This window comes from Aotus nancymaae, unplaced genomic scaffold (assembly GCF_030222135.1).
Source record: "Aotus nancymaae isolate 86718 unplaced genomic scaffold, 86718_ANA_hifiasm-v0.15.2.pri h1tg000053l, whole genome shotgun sequence".
Lineage (NCBI taxonomy): Eukaryota > Metazoa > Chordata > Mammalia > Primates > Aotidae > Aotus > Aotus nancymaae.
In genome coordinates this window covers 25044719-25065701 of record NW_026988467.1, presented here as the reverse complement: position 1 = coordinate 25065701, position 20983 = coordinate 25044719, and the positions used below count along the sequence as shown (strand labels likewise).

Here is a 20983-nt window from a genome sequence, read left to right as displayed (position 1 = left end):
GAATGCAGTGGTGCGATCTCAGCTCATTGCAACCTTTGCCTCTGGGGTTCAAGCGATTCCCCTGCCTCAGCCTCCTGAGTAGCTGGGACCACAGGCACGAGCCATCACGCCCAGCTATTTTTTAATATTTTAGTAGAGATGGGGTTTCACCATGTTGGCCAGGATGGTCTCGATCTCCTGACCTCGTGATCTGCCCGCCTCGGCCTCTCAAGGTGCTGGGATTACAGGCGTGAGCCACCGTGCCCAGCAGCCCGGCTAATTTTTTGTATTTTTGGTAGAGATGGAGTTTCACTGTGTTAGCCAGGATGGTTTCTATGTCCTGACCTCACGATCTGCCCGCCTCGGCCTCCCGAAGTGCTGGGATTACAGGGCGTGAGTTACCATACCTGGCCTGTATTTATTTTTTGAGATGGAGTCTCACTCTGTCTCCCTGGCTGGAGTGCAGTGGCACAATCTCTTCTCACTACAACCTCCGCCTCCCAGGTTCAAGTGATTCTCCTGCCTCAGCCTCCCGAGTAGCTGGAAGTACAGGCACCCACCACCATGCCCAGCTAATTTTTGTATTTTTAGTAGAGACAGGGTTTCACCATACTGGCCAGGCTGGTCTTGAATTCCTGACCTCAGGTGATCCACCCGCCTCAGCCTCCCAAAGTGCCGGGATTACAGGTATGAGCCACCACGCCTGGCCTTTATTTTTGAGACAGAATCTAGCTTTGTCCCCTAGGCTGTAGTACCGTGGTATGATCTTGGATCACTGCAGATGAACTCCCAGGCTCAAGAGATCATCCCTTTTCAGTCTCCTGAGTACTGGGACCATAGGCGCATAGCACTACATTTGGCTAATTTTTACTTTTTGTAGAGACAAGGTGTCTCTAGTTACCCAGGCTGGTCTCAAACTCCTGGTTCATGTAATCCTCCGGCCTTGGCCTCCCAAAGTACTGGGATTACAGGCATCAGCCACCGTGCCTGGCCTATTCATTTTAGGCAGTTATGATTTAATAGAGCAACTTTTTATTTGTTTACTTTTTTTCTTGATTGCAAATGGGGCCATGTATGGTCTGAAAGTAGCTGTGTGTATATGTTTTCATAAATTTTAACTTTTTATAATAGAGTTGTGAATATTTTATAATAGTAAATGATAAAATAGACTAATATCTACCTATGTTTTATGGATTCATGACATATCTTCTTGTAGTTTTTTCAGTATTTCTAGGTTACATGGTTTGTCTGAGAGATTTTTTTCCCTTTCTTTTAAAACAATTTTTTTTGAGATGAAGTCTGGCTCTGTTGCCCAGGCTGGAGTCCAGTGGCACAATATTGGTTCACTGCAACCTCCACCTCCTGGGTTCAAGTGATTCTCCTGCCTCAGCCTTCTGAGTAGTTGGGACTATAGGTGTGCACCACTACACCCAGCTAATTTTAGCAGAGATGGGGTTTTGACAGTTGGCCAGGCTGGTCTCGAACTCTTGACCTCAAGTGATCCACCCACCTTGGCCTCCCAGAGTGCTGGAATTACAGGCATGAGCCAACATCCAGCCTCTTTTGTAAATTTTTGAGACAGCATCTCACTCTTGCCCAGGCTGGAATGCAGTGGCAAGATCAGAGCTAACTGTAGCTTCCAATTCCTGGGGGGATCAAGCGATCCTCCCAGCTTCAGCTGTCCGAGTAGCTGGGACAACAGGCATGTACCACCACACCTGGCTAATTTTTAAATTTTATGTAGGGATGAGGTCTCACTGTGTTGCCAGAGTCGACCTTGAACTCCTGGCTTCAAGTAATCCTCTTGCCTCAGATTACCAAAGTACTGGGATTACAGAAAAAAAATCACATCTGACCTGTCTGTGAGTTTTTTTCAAATTGTTGTAAATCTCCAAACAATTTGGCAATACATTTATTGAAAAGCATCCACACATAAGCGAACCCATGCAGTTGGAACCTGTGTTGTTTAAAAGTCAACTGTAATCTGGATTCTAAGCATTCTTTTAAGTATATTCTCTTAGTTTGCCACGAGTATAATACTGTGCTAAAGGAGCTAGAAACCAAATTTAATGATCTATATATACCAGGTAAAAGTGTTTTAGCTGTATAATGAAGAGTTTTTTTTTTTTTTTTTTTTTTTTTTGAGACGGGGTCTTAGTATGTCACCCAGGCTGGAATGCAGTGGTGTGATCTCGGCTCACTGCAACCTGTGCCTCCTGGGTTCGAGTGATTCTCCTGCCTCAGCCTCCTAAGTAGCTGGGGTTACAGGCATGTGCCATCACCCCAGCTAATTTTTGTATTTTTAGTAGAGACGGGGTTTCACCATGTTGGTCAGGCTGGTCTCGAACTCCTGACCTCGTGATCCTCCCACCTCGGCCTCTGAAAGTGCTGGGATTACAGGTGTGAGCCACCATGCCCGGCTGATGGAGTTTTAAAGAATGCATACATTTGCCAAACATGATGACTCATGCTTTTAATCTTAGCCCTCTGAGAGGCTGAGGTGGTGTGGATCTCTTGAGCCCAGGAGTTCAAGATCAGCCTGAGCAACATAGGGAGACCCTGTGTTATATATTTTACAAAAATAGTAAAACAATAGTTGGGCACAGTGGCTCACACCTATAATCCCAGCACTTCGGGAGGCTGAGGTGGGTGGATCACGAGGTCAAGAGTTCAAGACCAGCCTGGCCAAGATGGTGAATCCTGTTTCTACTAAAAATACAAAAATTAGCTGGGTGCAGTGGCAGGTGCCTGCAATCCCAGCTACTTGGGAGGCTGAGGTAGGAGAATTGCTAGAACTGGGTGGGGTGGAGGTTACAGTGAACCAAGATCATGCCAAGGCACTCCAGACTGGATGACAGAGTGAGACTCCATCAAAAAAAAAACCCCCACAAAAACCAAAAACAAACAAACAACAACAACAACAACAACAACAACAAAAATAGCCAGGTATAAAAACATAGCCAGATGTGGTGCTTCCCTATAGTCTTAGTTACTTGGGAGGCTGGGGCAGTAGGATGCTTTGATCCTAGCAGGTTGAGGCTGTAGTGAGTTGTGACCATGCCACTGTACTTTAGCCTGGGCAACAAATGAGTCCGTCTCAAAAAAAAAAAAAAAAAAAAAGTAATGCATAAGTCCTTCATAGCATTGGCTGACTAAATCTAATTAAGCCATTTATCTCTAAAACTGCTACAATAACACTGGGCACAGTGATATGCACCTGTTGTCCCAGTTACTCAGGAGGTTGAGGCAGGAGGATTGCTTGAGTCTACGAGTTGAGGTTGTATTATGATATGAATAATTGCACCTGTGAATAGCCATGGCACTCCAGCTTGGGCAACACAGCAAAACCCTGCATCTTAAAAACAAAAACAAAAACAAAAACCTACTACAATAGTTCAAGCTTCTTAGTATGAATTTCTGTTTGACAAGAAGATTCAATTGCATTGCTTAGAAACTGTAATGGAAACAAAGAGAAACTGACAGATGAATACATTACAGAACAAAGAATAGGCTGGGCATGGTGGCTGAAGCTTGTAATCCCAACATAATGGAAGGCCAAGGCAGACAGACTGCTTAAATCCAGGAGTTCAAGACCAGTCTGGGCAACATACTGAGACAACATCTCCACAAAAATTAGGCTGGGTGCAATGGCTGGTGCCTATAATCCCAGCACTTTGGGAGGCTGAGGTGGGCAGGTCATTTCAGGTCAGGAGTTCGAGACCAGCCTGGTCAACATGGTGAAACCCTGTTTCTACTAAAAATACAAAAAACAAACAAACAAAAAATTAGCTGGGTGTGGTGATGCATGCCTGTAGTCCCAGCTATCTGGGAGGCTGAGGCATGAGAATCTCTTGAACCCGGGAGGCAGAGGCTGCAGTGAGCTGAGACCACTCTACTGCACTCCAGCCTGGGCCACAGAGTGAGACTCCCTCTCGAAAACAAACAAACAAACAAACAAAAAAACCAACACAACAATTAGCTGGGCATGGTGGCATGCACCTGTAGTCCCAGCTACTCAGGAGGTTAAGGTGGGGGAACTGCTTAAGCTCAGGTAATTGAGGCTACAGTGAGGTGTGATCATACCACTGTACTCCAACCTGGGTGACAGAGGGAGACCCTGCCTCAAAAAACAAAACAAACCAAAAAAATATATTCAGGTATCCAGAAATCATCACTGTTTTTTTTTTTAAAAATGATGTAAGTACACCCAAATTTGTTCTGTACTGATAAAGGACTAAGAAAGGTGAGCTTGAAACTGTTCATATGCCAATTTACACATAAATCTTTGTTCTCAGCATCTCTGATTTTATAAAATGCTCACTCTAATTTCCAATTTGACAGAGAAAATATAGGCATGCAGTCACATTTGGATATCCCGTTGTTTCTGTTTAAACTAGTTATGGCATTTTAAATGGACTATGGCCCCATTCTGTTTTCTATAAGCACAAAAAAAAAAAAAAAAAAGGTAGTTTCCCTTTGCCAGAAATCAGGGTGTAGGATGCTGGCTATACTTTTAGAACTGTGTGTTCCAAAGAAAACACCTTTTTCTTTGAGTCATGCAGCTACAGCCCATTAGGAAGGCATGTCACAGAGTTGGGAGTCTTGGTGTTTTTTGGAGGGGGCGGAGGCTGGGAGAGGAAGATAACCAAATTACAGTTTGGAGTTTCCTGTTTGAGAAGTACCCTGAAACCAGCCCTGGTATTTAAACTACTTACTCCCTCATTCAAGTTGTACTACCTCAAATATCATAGGCTTGTCTTTTATATCAAGAATTATGCAGAGTTCTAGTGATTTTTTCAGCCACCATATTTTTCTTTCTTTTTTTTTTGTGTAAAAGCCTTCCTATTTCTCCACATCCTCTCCAACATCTGTTGTCTCCAGATTTTTATTTTTATTTTTATATTTTTTATGAGAGAAAGAAAGAAAGAGAAAGAAAAGTGGGGAGAGAGAACAGGATTCTTGCTCTATTGCCCAGGCTGGAATGCAATCTAAAAATAGGTATTAAAAACCTCTTTTATGCTGATAATTGTGCTTAACAACGGAGACAGGAAGGAATAAGGGAAGAAAATAACAAACAAACAGCCAATCAATATTTCATTTAAGTCTGTGAAATGCTATGCAAATGCTGAAGAGTGATTTACTTCCAATTATGTAGTCACTTTCAAAATAGGTGTAATATGATACTGAGAAAAATGTATGTTCTGTGGACCTGGGGTGGAGAATTCTATAAATATTCACTAAGTTTACTTATTCCAGGTCTAAGTTCAAATCATAGATGTGCCTATTAATTCTCTATGTCGTTGATCCGTCGAATTAACAATGTGGTGTCAAAATCTCCCGCTATTATTGTGCGGGAGTCCAGGTCTCTTTATAAGTCATTAAGAACTTGTCTTATGTATCTGGGTGCTCCTGTATTGGCTGCATATATATTTATAATCATTAACTCCTGTTGTTGCATTGATCCTTTTACCATTATGTAATGTCCTTTGTTTCTTTTAGTCTGTTACTATTAAAGTCTATTTTGTGAGAGATGAAAGTTACAACTCCTGTTTTGTTTTGTTTTTCTCTCCATTTAATTGGTGAATCTTCCTCCATCCCTTTACTTTGAGTCTTTGTATGTCGTTGCTTGTGAAATAGATCTGGATACAGTGTACCAATGGGTTTTGACTTTTTATTCAATTTACCTGTCTGTGTCTTTGATTGGGGCATTTAACCCTTTTAAATTTAGAATTAATATTAATATTTGTGAGTTCAATATTGTCATTTGATGCTAGCTGGCTATTTTGCCCATTAGTTGATGTAGATTCTTCATTATAGAGATACTCTTTATGTTTTGGTAAGTTTTTGGGATGACTGATACTGGTTGTTCCTTTCTGTTTGTAGTGCTTCTTTCAGAAGCTCTTGTAAAGCAGGCCTGGTGGTGGTGAAATCTCTGAGTGCTTGCTTGTTCACAAAAAATTTTCTTTTTCCTTCGTGTATGAAGCTTAGTTTGGTGGGATATGAGATTCTGGGTTGAAAATTCTTTTCTTTGAGGATATTGAATACTGACCCCCACTCTCTTCTAGTTTGTAGGGTTTCTGGTGAGAGGTCTTCTGTGAGTCTGATAGGCTTCCCTTTATGGGTAACGTGACCTTTCTCTCTAGCTGCCCTTAGAATTTTCTCCTTTATTTCAACCCTAGTGAATCTAGTGATTATGTGTCTTGGAGTTGCTCTACTTGAGGAATATCTTTGTGGTGTTCTCTGGATTAGCTGGAGTTGAGTATTGTTCTGCCTTACTAGATTAGGAAAGTTTTCCTGAATAATATCCTGAAGAATATTTTCCAACTTGGATTCATTCTCTTCATGACATTCAGGTACACCTATCAATCGTAAATTAGGTCTTTTCACATAGTCCCATATTTCTTGGAGACTTTGCTCATTCCTTTTTACTCTTTCTTCTCTAATCTTGTCTTCTCGTTTCATTTCATTAAGTTGGTCTTCGACCTCTGATATCCTTTCTTCTGCTTGATCAATTCGACTGTTAAAACCTATGCATACTTCGCAAAGTTCTCGTATCGTGTTCTTCAGTTCCATTAATTCACTTATATTCCTCTCTAAGTTGTCAATTCTCGTTAGCATTTCATCAAACCTTTTTTCAAAGTTCTTAGTTTCTTTACATTGAGCTAGAATATGTTCTTTTAGCTCACTAAAGTTCCTTATTATCCACTTTCTGAAGCCTAAATCTGTTATTGGAACACACTCGTTCTCCATCAGGCCTTGTTCTCTTGTTGATGAGGAACTGTGATTAGGTCATCACAGTAGAAGGAGAGGCATTCTGATCTTGGGTATTCTCAGCCTTTTTACGCTGGTTTCTTTCCTTCATTGTGAGTTCATCCACCTGTCGTCTTTGTAATTGCCTACTTTCAAATTAGGTCTCTGAGTGGATGTCCAACTTGTTGATTCCTGGCGCCGAAATCTGAGCAACCCACTGCGCAGGCCAAAACAGCAGCATTAAGATTTGTGGTGCTTTTCTGCCCGGGAATCTCTGGTCTGGCTTCCCTTGAGTCCCCTCTCCAATCAGGTAAATGGGCAACTCCACCTTCCTGGAGCTCCAAACGTCGATCAAAAGGGGACCCAGTCCCGTCTACTCTGCACCAAGAACTGCTGTGCCGGGGCGCTGGCAAAACCGCGATGCTGGCCACAAGAGTCACCCTGGCGACCCGTGGGGCTCCTCCGCTGGGAATCTTCCGGTCCGTGGGTAACAAAAATTCGTCTGAAAGTGTGGCGTCCTCTCGTTCCATGCGCTTTCTCTGGGAGCTACAATCCTGAGCTGCTAGTGATCAGCCATCTTGGATGTCTCTCTCAACCACCATATTTTTCCTAGTCAATATTTAATTCAAGTTTTTAAGTCCAAGTTTAGTTGTTCCATATAAATTTCAGGGGTGATTTTTTTGGGGGAGGGATGGAGGCTTGCTCTGTCATCCAGGCTGGAGTGCAATGGTGTGATCTCAGCTCACTGCAACCTCTGCCTCCTGGGTTCAAGTGATTCTCCTGCCTCAGCCTCTCGAGTAGCTGGGATTACAGGTGTCCACCACTATGCCTGGCTAATTTTTTAAAATTTTTAGTAGAGATGGGGTTTCACCAGGTTGGCCAGGCTGGTCTTGAATTCCCGACCTCAAAGTGCTGGGATTACAGGCATCAGCCAATGCGCCCAGCCTACAGGCATGAGCCACTGCACCTGGCAGTGATTTATTATTTATTTATTTATTTTTGAGACAGAGTTTCGCTCTTGTTGCCCTGGCTGGAGTGCAATGGTGTGATCTCAGCTTACTGCAACTTCTGTCTCCCGGGTTCATGGGATTCTCCTGCCTCAGCCTCCCAGGTAACAGTAACGGATTACAGGCACCTGCCATCATGCTGAGCTAATTTTTTGTATTTTTAGTAGAGACAGAGTTTCACCAAGTTGGCCAGGCTGGTCTTGAACTCCTGACCTCAGGTGATCTACCCACCTCAGCCTCCCAAATTGCAGGTGTGAGCCACCACGCCTGGTCACAGGCCACGATTTTTAAATAAATGTATTATATTTATAAAAACCACTTAGCACTTTTCATCTTCAGACAAAGTATTCATTAACTATTTGCTACAGATACATATTATACTGCACCCTCAAACTCCTGGCCTCAAGCAATCCTCCTGCTTCAGCCTCCCAGGTCACTGGGACTCTAGGGGTGCACCACTGCACCCGGCACAGCCAGTTTTTTTTTTTGTTTATTTTAAGACAGTGTCTCACTCTTTCACCTAGGCTGGAGTGCAATGGCATGATCATAACTCACTGCAACCTTGAACTCCTGGACTCAAGCAATCCTCCTGCCTCAGCCTCTGAGAATCTAGGACTACAGGCACATACCACCTTATCTGGCTAATTTTTTTGAGTAGAGATCAGGTTTTGCTATGTTGCCCAGGCTGGTCTTGAACTCCTGGCCTCAAGCAATCCTCCTGCCTCAGCCTCCCAAAGTGCATGAGCTATCATGCCTGGCCTCTTAATCATCCACGTTGGATGGCAAGGTAATGCACAGGCAATTGGAATCCACAGAAAACAGTTTTCAACATACCCTTTACTTTCCCCTCCTTTAATTGAGTTGGTAACAAGTAACAAAAGTTATTGAATCTGTATGAACTCTATCTCTATGTTTTACACCTTATCAGGTTTTCTTTTCTTTTTTTTTTGAGACAGAGTCTTACTCTGTCACCACCCAGGCTGGAGTGCAGTGCCATGATCACCTGAGGTCAGGAGTTCCAGCCAGCCTGGCCAGTGGTGATCTGCCCGCTTTGGCCTCCCAAACTGTTGGGATTACGGGAATGAGCCACCTGCCCAGCCTATTTGTCTAAAATTTTAAGATGTATGATTTAATTCAACAAGGTATATATACTTAACTATGAAGAAGTACCAAATAGCTTCATAATGGTTTAGTCTGTTTAACGTATTTTAAGCCCACCTAGCTGGAAACAGATTTGCTATAAACAACTTTTTCACAGTGTATCAGAGCATTGTAAATGTAGAACGTTCATTTATGGTATTTACACTACTGTATTTATTCATTTTGGCCTTCTAAAAGAGGATTATTGTTAAAGGATTATTATTTAAAGGATTTAAAGAACTGTTTCAGAAAACTTTGGCAAAATTACAGAAAGTAAACCTGCCACTAATGAACAAAGCAGGCTTTGTCTAGAGAAGGCCCACAACTTCCTGTGGAAATATTGCATAGCTCTGACCCTTGGGAATTAGGAAGAATTGGGTAAAGCACTCAGGAGAAAATAATCAGGTGGAAGGTCTCTCTCTGAACTTGCAGGTACAGTTATGTCTGAGATTCTACCTCTGGAAAAAGTTTTCTGCCCATAATTATATCAAGAAGTGATGTTACTTTACCACTAGCAACTTAATGTGCACACTTTTCTGATATGAAAATTTCAGGTTGGGGGTATGTTTTTATAGTGAAAGGCCAGAATATAAGCTATTCACTTTGAATAAAATCTTCAAACTTTCCAAAGTTTACTTGCAAGTGGAAAGAGGAAATACATAGCTGAGTGTGGTGGTGTGTGTCTGTAGTCCCAGCTACTTAAGAGGCTGAGGCAAGAGAATTGCCTGAACCCAGGAGGCAGAGGTTGCAGTAAGCCAAGATCGTGCCACTGTACTCCAGCCTGGGTGACAGAGTGATACTCTGCCTCAAAAAAATAAAATAAAATAAAAATAAAAAAATAAAGGAAAGAGGAAATACATATATAGGTTGTGATAATAGGTGTATTAGTCCAGTCTCGCTGTAATCCCAGCACTTTGGGAGGCAGAGGTAGGAGGATCACCTGAGGTCAGGAGTTTGAGACCAGTCTGGACAATATGGTGAAACCCCACCTCTACTAAAAATACAAAAATTAGCTGGGCATGGTGGCAGGTACCTATAGGAGGAGAATCACTTGGACCCAGGAGGTAGAGGCTGCAGTGAGCCGAGATCATGCCACTGTACTTCAGCCTGGGCAACAGAGTGAGATTCTGTCTAAATAAATAAATAAAAAGAAATACCTGAGACTGGGTAATTTATAAAGAGAAGAGGTTTAATTGGCTGATGGTTCTGCATTCTGCATAGGAAGAATGATGCTAGTATCTGCCTGGCTGCAGCGGGGAGTAGACACATCACATGGCCCAGAACAGGAGCAAGAGAGCAAGGGGGCAGGTGTCACACACTTTTAAATGACCAGATTTCAGGAGAACTTACTATCATCAGGAGAATACTAAGTGGATGGTGCTAAACCATTTGTGAGAAATCTACCCCCATGATCCCATCACCTCCCACCAGGTCCCACTTCCAACATTGGGGATTACAATTCAACATGAGATTTGGTTGGGGACCTAGATCCAAACCTTATCAATAGCCTATTTAGAAAATCCATTGAGCAGAGAGATGGATCAATAATTTTTGGTTGGTATTCCAAATTTGATAATAATAGAGAATCCTTTAAGAAGTTTATGACAGACCCCTATATTGCCACCACCTCCTGAATACTGGATTACTTGAGAAAAGAATGCCTGTTTCTTCTTTCTCAAAAGAAAGCATTTACTGTTAGATAAACAGTAGAAAGGTATCAGAAATGGTTTTATAATTCCGATAACCAAATACTACTAAGTCTTTTTCTCCAAAATCCCATGAAGTACTTTATTTTAAATTAACCTATTATTTACTCCTGTTTTATTGTTGTTATGTAGCTACGTTAAATTTTATTCATTCACCAATCTCCTTAGTATGTGCCTCTAAGTGATAATATACTTCTTTTCCTTTCTTTTTGTTTTTCAGACACAGTCTCACTCTGTTGTCCAGGCTGCAGTGCAGTGGCATGATCATGGCTCACTGAAGCCTCAACCTCCTGGACTCAAGTGATTCCCCCATCTTAGCTTCCTGAATAACTGGGACTATAGGTGTGCAACACCACAACTGGGTAAGTTTTAAACATTTTGTAGAGATGGGGGATAATATATTTCCAAATCATGTTCCGAAAAACTACTTCCATTATCATGAGGGTCAGAACCAATGACTCTTAAATTTCAGAGAAAATAAATCAAATGGTGATAGAAAAGGAATGTAAGAAAGAGAATGTACAGTATCTTTTATAGCAATATGTTACTAAGCAAAAGAAAAGTGGGGGAAAAAAGTTATCAGTGAATTAAGGTAAATGAGGAAGCAAAAAAGAAAAAAGAGCTAGAGAGGGTAAATGGAAAGGCAGAGAAGGAAAGTTCTAAACCAAATGGTTTATTAAAATTATTTGGTCCTTCTGATTAAAATTAGTAAGGGCTGGGTACAGTGACTTATGCTTGTAATCCCAGCACTTTGGGAGGATTGCGTGAGCCCAGAAGTTCAAGATCAGTCTGGGCAACATAGAGAGACTGTCTTAAAAAATAATAATTAAATAATATAAAAATGGGAAAGACCAAATGATCTGAAGAGATATTTCTCAAAAGAAGACATAAAAGTGGTCAAACATATATTTTAAATGCTCAGCATAACTATTCATCAGGGAAATGCAAATCAAAACCACAATGAGGTATCATCTCACCCCAGTTAGGAGGCTATTATCAAAAAGACAAAAAGTAGCCAGTGCTGGTGAGGGTGCAGAGTAAAGGGAACACTATACACTGTTGGTGAGAATGTAAACTAGTATAGCCACTATGGGGAACAGTATGGAGGTTCCTCAAAAAAAAAAAAAAAAAAAACCTACAAATAGAACTACCATGTCATCAAGTAATACCATTACTGGGAATATATCCAAAGGAAAGGCAATCATTATATCAAAGAGATATCTGCACTTCCATGTTTACTGAAGCACTACTCACAACAGCCAAGATATGGAATCAACCTAGGTGCTGAACAACAGGTGAATGGATAAAGAAATTGTGGTATATATACAAAATGGAATACTATTTAGCCACAAAAAAGAACGAGGCAGATATACTAGCTTACAACTGTCATCCCAGAACTTTGGGAGGCTGAGGCAGGAGAATCACTTGAGTCCAGGTCTAGGAGTTTGAGATCACTAAGGACAATACAGTGAGGCCTGGTTTCTTCAAAAAATAAAAAAATTAGCCAGGTGTGGTGGCATGTGCCTACAGTCCCAACTATTTGGGAGGCTGAGGTGGGATGATCACTTGAACCTAGGAGGTTGAGACTTCAGTGAGCTGTGATTGTGTCACTATATTCCAGCCTGGGTGACAGAGCAAGACCCTGTCTCAAGAAAGAAAGAAAGAAAAAGAATAATATCCTATCATTCTCAGCAACATGGATGGAACTAAGGACTGAAGAGACATTTCTCAAAAGAAGACATAAAAATGGTCAAATATATATAAAATAAAATTAATTAATTAATTTTTTTAAGATGGGGTTTCACCACGTTGGTCAGACTGGTCTTGAACTCCCGACCTCCTTGGCCTCCAAAGGGCTTGGATTAGAGGCGTGAGTCACCACGCTCTGCCTGGTCAAATACATTTTTTAAATGCTTAACATAACCAATCATCAGGGAAATGCAAATCAAAACCACAGTGAGGTATCATCTCACCCCAGTTAGGAGGCTATTATCAAAAAGACAAAAAGTAGCCAGTGCTGGTGAGGGTGCAGTGAAATAAGCTAGGAACAGGAAGCTAGGAACAGGAAGTTAAACACCACATGTTTTCACTCATACATAGAAGCTATAAAAAGTTGATCCTATAGGAGTAAAAAGTACAACAGAGGTATTAGAGGCTGGGAGGGATAATGGGAAGCGAGGGATAGAGAAAGATTTGTTAAAGGATATAAAATTACAGCTACATAGGAGGAAAAAATTCTGGTGTTCTATGCCACTGCAGGATGACTATATTTAACAATAATATGTAATTTCAAATAGCTGAGGAGGATCTCAATGTTCCCAATACAAATAAATAATAAATGTTGGAGACGATGAATATGCTAATTACCCTAATCTGATCACATCATACATATTAAAATATCCACTATATATCCCATGAACAGATACAATTATTATCAATTAAAAAAAAATTAAATTGGCCAGGCGAAGTGGCTCACACCTGTAATCCCAGCACTTTGGGAAGCCAAGGTGGGCAGGTCACTTGAGGTCAGGAGTTTGAGAGCAACCTGGCCAACATCACAAAACCCTGTCTCTACTAAAAATACAAAAATTAGCCAGGCTTGATGGCAGGCATCTGTAGTCTCAGCTCCCCGGGAGGCTGAGACAGGAGAATCACTTGAACCTGGGAAGCAGAGGTTGCAGTAAGCTGAGATGGTGCCACTGCACTTCGGCCTGGGCGACAGAGCAAGACTCCTTCTCAAAAATAAACAAATATACAAATAAGCAAATAAACAAACAAATATTTTTTAAAATAAAAAATAAATTGAAAAAATTCTTTGGTCTTGTGCCTAATTTAAGGATATGTGATAATTAGCTAGTTGTTTTAATATGACACATAGTAAAGGATTTTGGTGAACAATTTTTATGTTTATTAAGAACTACAAAATAGGATTTGAAAGTTTGTGTTTCTTTTTCTTGAGATAGTGTCTCCCTCTGACACCTAGGCTGGAGTGCAGAGATGCAATCATGAGTCACTGCAGCCTCAACCTACCAGGCTCAAGCAATCCTCCCAACTAAGCCTCCTAAGTAGCTGGGACTACAGATGAGTACCGCCACACTCCGCTAAATTTTTATTTTTGTAGAAGCATTGTCTCCCTCTGTCGCCCAGGCTGGTCCCAAACTCCTGGACTCAAGTGATTCCCCTGCGTCAGCCTCCCAAAGTGCTGGGATTATAGACATGAAGCAATGCACTCTGCCCTGATTTCAATGTTTATCTAGTTAAATCTACATGCTTCTTATGAATGTACTTTATTTAAGGATAATTTTTTAAAATTAACTGATGAGAGCAACTGCTTATTTCCTTGAATGGATACCACAGCATAGATTCCCAATCTACATTCAAATACTCAGTTTACCAGTTGTTAGAAAGATTCTATGGTAGAAACTCTGGTTGGATATGATGATAATATCTCACAAATTTGCATATGAGTCCTCATGCAAAGGTAATTTATTTGAAAGCAGACTCTGGTAAATAGCTCTGGGCTTTCATTATAAGTCAAGGGAATCAATTAATCAAAAAAAAGGAATGGGTCGGGCTTGGTGGGTCACACCTATAATCCTAGCACTTTGGGAGCCTGAGGTGGGAGGATCAATTGAGGGTGGAGCCGGAGACCAGCCTGGTCAAAACAGTGAGACCCCATTTCTACAAAAAAAAAATTTTTTAAGTTAAAAAAAAAAAATCAAATTAAAAAAAGAAGTATGCCTTAATATTAAAAAAATTTTTACAAATATTGTGGATACCTTTTTTCATATTTTAAATTCTCAACTAGAAAACAAACTTCTTGAGGGCATAGACATGAGTAATATCTACATAGGGGCCTCTACGTTAGTCATAGTACCTGAAAGTAATAATAAGTCAATTTAATATACTCATTCATGTGTTTTGCATCGGTTGACTTGCCAAACCTAGTACTATTAATTCCAAAGCTCAAAACTAAGTGCTTTATTATAGGCCTAGAATAGTAAACAAATAGTTTAGGTTTTAATTTACTTTGTATCCTTCCAAATAATCTGGTAAGATTTTCCAAAGAGCTACCCACATAAAGCTTTTTAAAATTAAATTAAGAAATTGTTGTTTGGTGAAAACCTTTAATAGAATTGGTATGGTCTTCAAGGTTTTCAATGTTAAACCTTCATAGCCTCATCCTGATCTGCTCATACAGAATACATCCTAAATTATAAATAGCATAATAATGGAGTCAGTCCATGAAAATTGCTGATAGTCAACTACTTATTATCTAGATAATAGGAAGTAAAACCCCAACATTAAATCCAGAGAAAACATAAAAACCTTAGTTAGGCTCCTGAGTGATTTCTATTTCTTTCTCAAATGCCTTTTATTAGGGCTGCTGGTAGGAAAAGAATTGATGAATTTGATGCTTATTTTTTTTAGAAGCATAAAAATACCTAACTTTGGCCAGGCTCGGTGGCTCACACCTGTAATCCCAGCACTTTGAGAGGCCAAGGCAGGTGGATCACCTGAGGTTGGGAGTTTGAGACCAGTCTAACCAACAGAGAAACCCTACCTCTACTAAAAATATAAAAATTAGCCAGGTGTGGTGGTGCATGCCTGTAATCCCAGCTACTTGGGAGGCTGAGGCAGGAGAATCACTTGAACCCGAGAGGCAGAGGTTGCGGTGAGCCGAGATCGCGCCATTGCACTCCAGCCTGGGCAACAAGAGCGAAACTCCATCTCAAAAAAAGAACAAAAAACAAACCAAACTTTACTCAGATGAACTTTTTAAATACAGTATAAAGATGTTAGATGGGCATTCTTCATAAATACCATCACTCACCACTAAATTGTACTTGCTTTACAATTTACTATTTTTCAAAGCCCTTTCATTTTCATCTCATAGATAAATGCCTAGCATTGAGTCCTTACTACGCTTGCTAACAAAGAACTAAGGTTTGGCGTAGAAAGCACAGGAGAATTTACAGCCCCCAAAAGTGAGTTATTTATCAAATATAGGAGAGTGTTTAATTATGGGAACAAAGAAGCACAATGTCATCAGAAGGGAATGCAGACATAAAGAGAAGGATAGGGTGAAGTTTATCTTTACATTCTAAATTTCATCTGTTAGGCAGGGTAGTGGTCCCAGACGATTCTTTATATTTTTCTTTATATCTTTTTCTATTTATAAAGCATTTCACTTTTTTTTTTTTTTTTTTTTTTTTTGAGACGGAGTTTCGCTCGTTACCCAGGCTGGAGTGCAATGGCGTGATCTCGGCTCACCGCAACCTCCGCCTCCTGGGTTCAGGCAATTCTCCTGCCTCAGCCTCCTGAGTAGCTGGGATTACAGGCATGCGCCACCATGCCCAGCTAATTTTTTGTGTTAGTAGAGACGGGGTTTCACCATGTTGACCAGGATGGTCTCGATCTCTTGACCTCGTGATCCACCTGCCTCGGCCTCCCAAAGTGCTGGGATTACAGGCTTGAGCCACCGCGCCCGGCCAAGCATTTCACTTTTTTAAGTGAGTTAATGAATTGATAAAGACACAGCCCTAGTGATCAAAGTAAAGTGAGTCAAATCCTGACTTCAGTTCTGAAAATCTGTTGCTGAATGACTCTTTGTGATCCATGTGCCTCCATTTCAGTAATAAGTGAAAAAAAAATGCTGACGATATTTCATCTAGGAAGTTCTCAGGTGAAAACACTACCTTTAGAAACACAATCTGATTACATTATGAAATATTTGGGACTGTTACCTGTTTCCATACTTTTGTGCTTTTTAAAAAAAGTCACCCACATTTTTTGTTTCTGAAACAAAACAAAACAAAAAAAAAACCCAAAAAACAAAACTGCAGCCTAGGACTGAACATGTTTTCTGTTGCTCCGTAAATCAAAGTGAAGGTATAAATCTTTTGCAAATATTATAATGTCCAGAAATGATTCACAGGCTTTCCCTAGTTTTGCTTCTATTTAAGCGACCCTTTAATGAACATTACTTAAAACTATTTTTCCCAATTTATGATTGTCATCTTACATAAAACCCTACAAGATTAGGAAAATGAGCTTGCAGTGATAAGTGACTACTTGTCAAATAGTCAAATCTTCATATAGAAGATTTGAAACTCTGAGCTATACTCACAATTAGCTTGGTCTCTATCCCTTAGATAGTAACATTTCAAATGTAAAGTATCAACTTCAGAAAAGTTTATATCAAAGTGTTGACTTATGAGAAACGGAAACACCAGCACAATGGAAAATGCCTGAGACATATTTGGAAAATGTATAACCAAGTCTAAAAACTTAAGTCAATTCTTAAAAGTGGTTCTGTTTATAGAAGTCAACAATTCTATTTTCCAAGTTGTGTAAAATACTAGTAAAATATCTCTGAATTCTAAATAAGTTTCTGCAGCACTTCAGTAATGGCAAGAAATTAACAGATAATTCCTTAGCAATATGATATAAAACACTTCAAAGAGATCAAGTAAAACAAAACTGTGAGTGATAAGTTAATAAACTGAATTTAAGTTTTTAGTTTTAAAAAACTTAATTCTTTAAAAGTTTCTCGACATGCTCTGTATGACTTCATTCATTCCTCAGAAACATAAACATTCCAAAGTTAGGATCATCAACATTCTCGTGTTTAACTTCGCATAAATACTCAAGTTCACCTGTAAATCTGTCTTGCATCTGTCAAGATTTTCTGTTTCTCTGCCTTCTATTACTCACCAACTGCATCTGGATTTACCGGTCTGGAGACATCAGCTTGCCCCATGATTATATTGTCTGATGTATCTCACAACAACAAACTGTCCCGGACAAAAGCAAACTTTTCTTAAAAGATAAATCCACATAAAGAGGGGACATGCGATCCTCTCTCAGTGTCACTGCCAAACATCAGGAAAGGGCATGAAGTCAGTTCATCTGCTGAAGTTTCTGCTTCCCATACAGCCTGGGCACTTGTAGTTCTTACAAAACTGTCTTCACACTGGCTCTCTTCACACAGAAATGCCTGTCATTCCAGAATGCACACTGTGTAGAGCTGATGTGCAGGAAGGGGAGGAGACTGCCAACAACATTCTAGCTGCTGACTGGCATAGCTCAAAAGTCCACACCCCCTGTTCCTGACTTTGAGTTTGGTTGGAACTCTCCAAGTTCTGAGTCACAGAGAAAGGGAGCCTGCTCAAGAGCATGCCAAATAATTTACAAATGTAATTAACAGGATGGTTATGAGTAAAAGGCTAATAGGACCAGTAGTCCATTCAAAGGTATGTTTTAGACACAAGTTTACCTCAAAAGTATCAGATTTCACTGTGTTATGGTATTATGGACTGAATGTTTGTGTCCCTTTACAATTTACATATTGAAATTCTAACCCCCAATGTGATAGTGATAGGAAGTGGGTTCTTTGGGAGATAATTAGGTCATTGAGGGTAAAGCCCTCACTAATAGGATTAGTACCTTATCAAAAAGGACCCAGAGAGCGCTCTCTTTCCATCATGTGAGGGCACGCAAGACAACTGTTTGAAAACCAGGAAGAAGGCCCTCACAGATACCCAATCTCCTGGCACCTTGATCTTGGACTTCCCAGTATCCAGAACTGTTAGAAATAAATGTCTGTGGCTGGGCGTGGTGGCTCTTGCCTGTAATCCTAGCACTTTGGAGGTCGAGGCTGAAGGATTACTTAAGTCCAGGAGTTCAAGATCAGCATGGACAACATAATGAGACTCTGTCTCTACAATAAATTTAAAAATAAGACAGGCAAGGTGGCATGTGCCAGTAGTCCCAGCTAATGGAGGGAGGGGAGGTGAGGTGGGAGGACTGCTTGAGCACAGGAGGTGAGTTGTGAGCCGTGATTACACCACTGCACTCCAGCCTAGGCAAGAATGCAAGACCCTGTCTCAAAATAAATAAAAGAAAGAAAGAAATGTTTGTTGTTTAAGCCCCACAGTCTCTAGTATTCTGTTATAGTAGCCTGAATAGACTAAGACACACTGCTTATTCTAAAATTTTATTTCCTACCTGTAGGTGGGCATGCCCAGAGCACGGTGCGATCTATGTACTGGGAATTAATAACATTAGAAACAATATTTTAGGATTGAATATACCTTTTCTGAGAATACAAACAAATATTTCTGAAAATCTGTTTATTAAAACAATAAGCTTGAAATAAATATTTGGAAGGTATTATATAATAGTTCTCTTCCTGCTAAAACTCAATAATCTCCATATGATCTCGGGGAATAAAAAAATACAGGGAGTAGCCCTACATGCTGGGCATAATACATGGAAATATCATCTAATCACATGCAGCAAATGAAGGTCCAATTTGCACACTGATTTTTCCTTTTTTATCCATAACTAACTTACATACAGCCAAGTACATAAATATTAAGGATATAGCTTGATAAATTTTTATTTGGTATACTACCATAAATTTTCTAAATGTAAAAAAAAACCCACACATAATACAACCTTAACATATCCTCCACATAACCTGGATTATTCCACTAACATCTAAAGGTAAAAGAGGAAGCTAATAATTTTGATTACTGTACTAAGGAGTTTTATATTAGTTATTGCATTTAATCATCACCACAACTAACCACGCATTGGAGGTATATTTATTTACCCTATTTTCAGATAAGAAAACTAGGGATAGTAAGGTCAAATCTTGTGTCTTATATCACCAAACCTGTAAGTACCAAAGCCCTAATATTCCTTCAATGAAAGACAGCTACCCCTGGGTGCAGTGGCGTGCACCTGTAGTCTCAGCTACTCAGGAGGCTGAGGTTGGGAAGATCACTGGACCCCAAGAGTTTGAGTCCAGCCTTGGCAACATAGTGAGCCCTGTCTCTAAAAAAAAAGAAAAAAATTAAAATAATTTTTTTTAAAAAGACAGCTACAAAAAATAGAAATTTTCATTTAAATCTTTGTTCTCCAAACTGAGATCCCAGAAAGATTTCTAGCATCTGAACTTTCTCTTACTTAGCCTGTCCTTGGTACATTCTCTTCTCTCTTATTATCTTAGCCCCATTATCTGCTTTTGATAGAGGGGGAAAAAAAAAAGCAAAGGTAACAAATAAGAAAACGTCAATGCTAAGGCATCAGTAAGGGAAAAAAGTACAGAAACATTCAGACAACATTAAGTTACTACCAATATTAATTGGAAGTAATTAGAAAAACATTAAGATATTGACCATATAGGAAAGAGTAAAAGGAAAAATGCACTGAAACTGCAATTCAATTAATAATGCCCAATACTTGGGAACCTAGGTACTTATATATATTAGCCTAAAAGCAGACCACGAGCATAAGCAGTTTCCACTGTTGTAAAATGAGAATACAAAAGGTGGCAAATGTATTGCTTGGCACTCAGGAGGTGCTCAACATACTGTAATTAACAAAATTGTTATCACCATCATCGTCATCATGGAGCCAATACAGCATATTGCTTAAGAGCATGAGCTTTGGAGTCAGATTGAAATTTTAATTCCAGCTCTACCACTCATTAAGTGTTAACACTAGGCAAGTTACTTCACCTCTCTAAGTCTCAGTTTTCTAATGTTATAAAGGTATACAACAATAATTACTAGTGCAAGTTTGGGCGAGGTGGCTCACGCCTGTAATCCCAGCACTTTAGGGGGCCAAGGTGGGCAGATCACCTGAGGTCAGGAGTTCGAGACCAGCCTGACCAACATGGTGAAACCCTGTCTCTACTAAAAATACAAAGTTAGCTAGGCGTGGTGGCAGGTGCCTGTAATCCCAGTCCCAGCTACTCAGGAGGCTGAGGCAGGAGAATCGCTTGAACCTGAGAGGTGGAGGTTGTGGTGAGCAGAGAGATCACGCCACTGCATTCCAGCCTGGCACAATGGCTCACTCCTGTAATCCCAGCACTTTGGGAGGCTGAGGCAGGCAGATCACCTGAGGTCAGGAGTTTGAGACCCTGGCCAATGTGGTGAAACCCCGTCTCTACTAAAAATACAAAAATTAGCCGGGTGTGGTGGCTGGCACCTGTAATACCAGCTACTCAGGAGGCTGAGGCAGGAGAATTGCTTGAACCTGGAAGGCAGAGGTTGCAGTGAGCCAAGATTGCGCCACTGCACTTCAGCCTGGGCAACAGGGCGAATTTCTGCCTCAAACAAAAAAAGAAGGAAAGAAATGCTAAGTCTATTACTTATCTGCCAAAACACTACATGTTGCCTGACCATCATGTTTCATTTTTCTTCTAACAATCAGTATTTACTCTGTGCTAATTGGTAAGCAGACAAGCAGAAAAGTAGGATGATACTGGCACACTAATGGCATTAAAATAAACAATAAAGCCTTGAGTTCACTTTAATTTTCCATGCATTATGTTTTAGAAACGTAAAAGGAAGTCTGACTTTAACTCTGTAAGAAGTAGACAGCTAT

The 20983-nt window shown here is 40.3% G+C and overlaps 1 protein-coding gene across 7 annotated transcripts in view; it reads right to left on the bottom strand.

Moving 5' to 3' along the window:
- PHACTR4 (phosphatase and actin regulator 4) overlaps positions 1-20983 on the bottom strand; it is a 130183-nt gene that overhangs the window by 42711 nt on the left and 66489 nt on the right. Inside the window, exon 1 of one of the 7 annotated variants that reach the window (XM_064363557.1) lies at positions 17300-17649. The exons of the other annotated variants lie outside the window; for them this stretch is intronic. Coding sequence (XP_064219627.1) covers positions 17300-17345 — 46 coding nt within the window. The 5' untranslated portion in view covers positions 17346-17649. Of the gene's footprint in view, positions 1-17299; positions 17650-20983 lie in introns of those variants that run through there. 7 annotated transcript variants of the gene reach the window in all.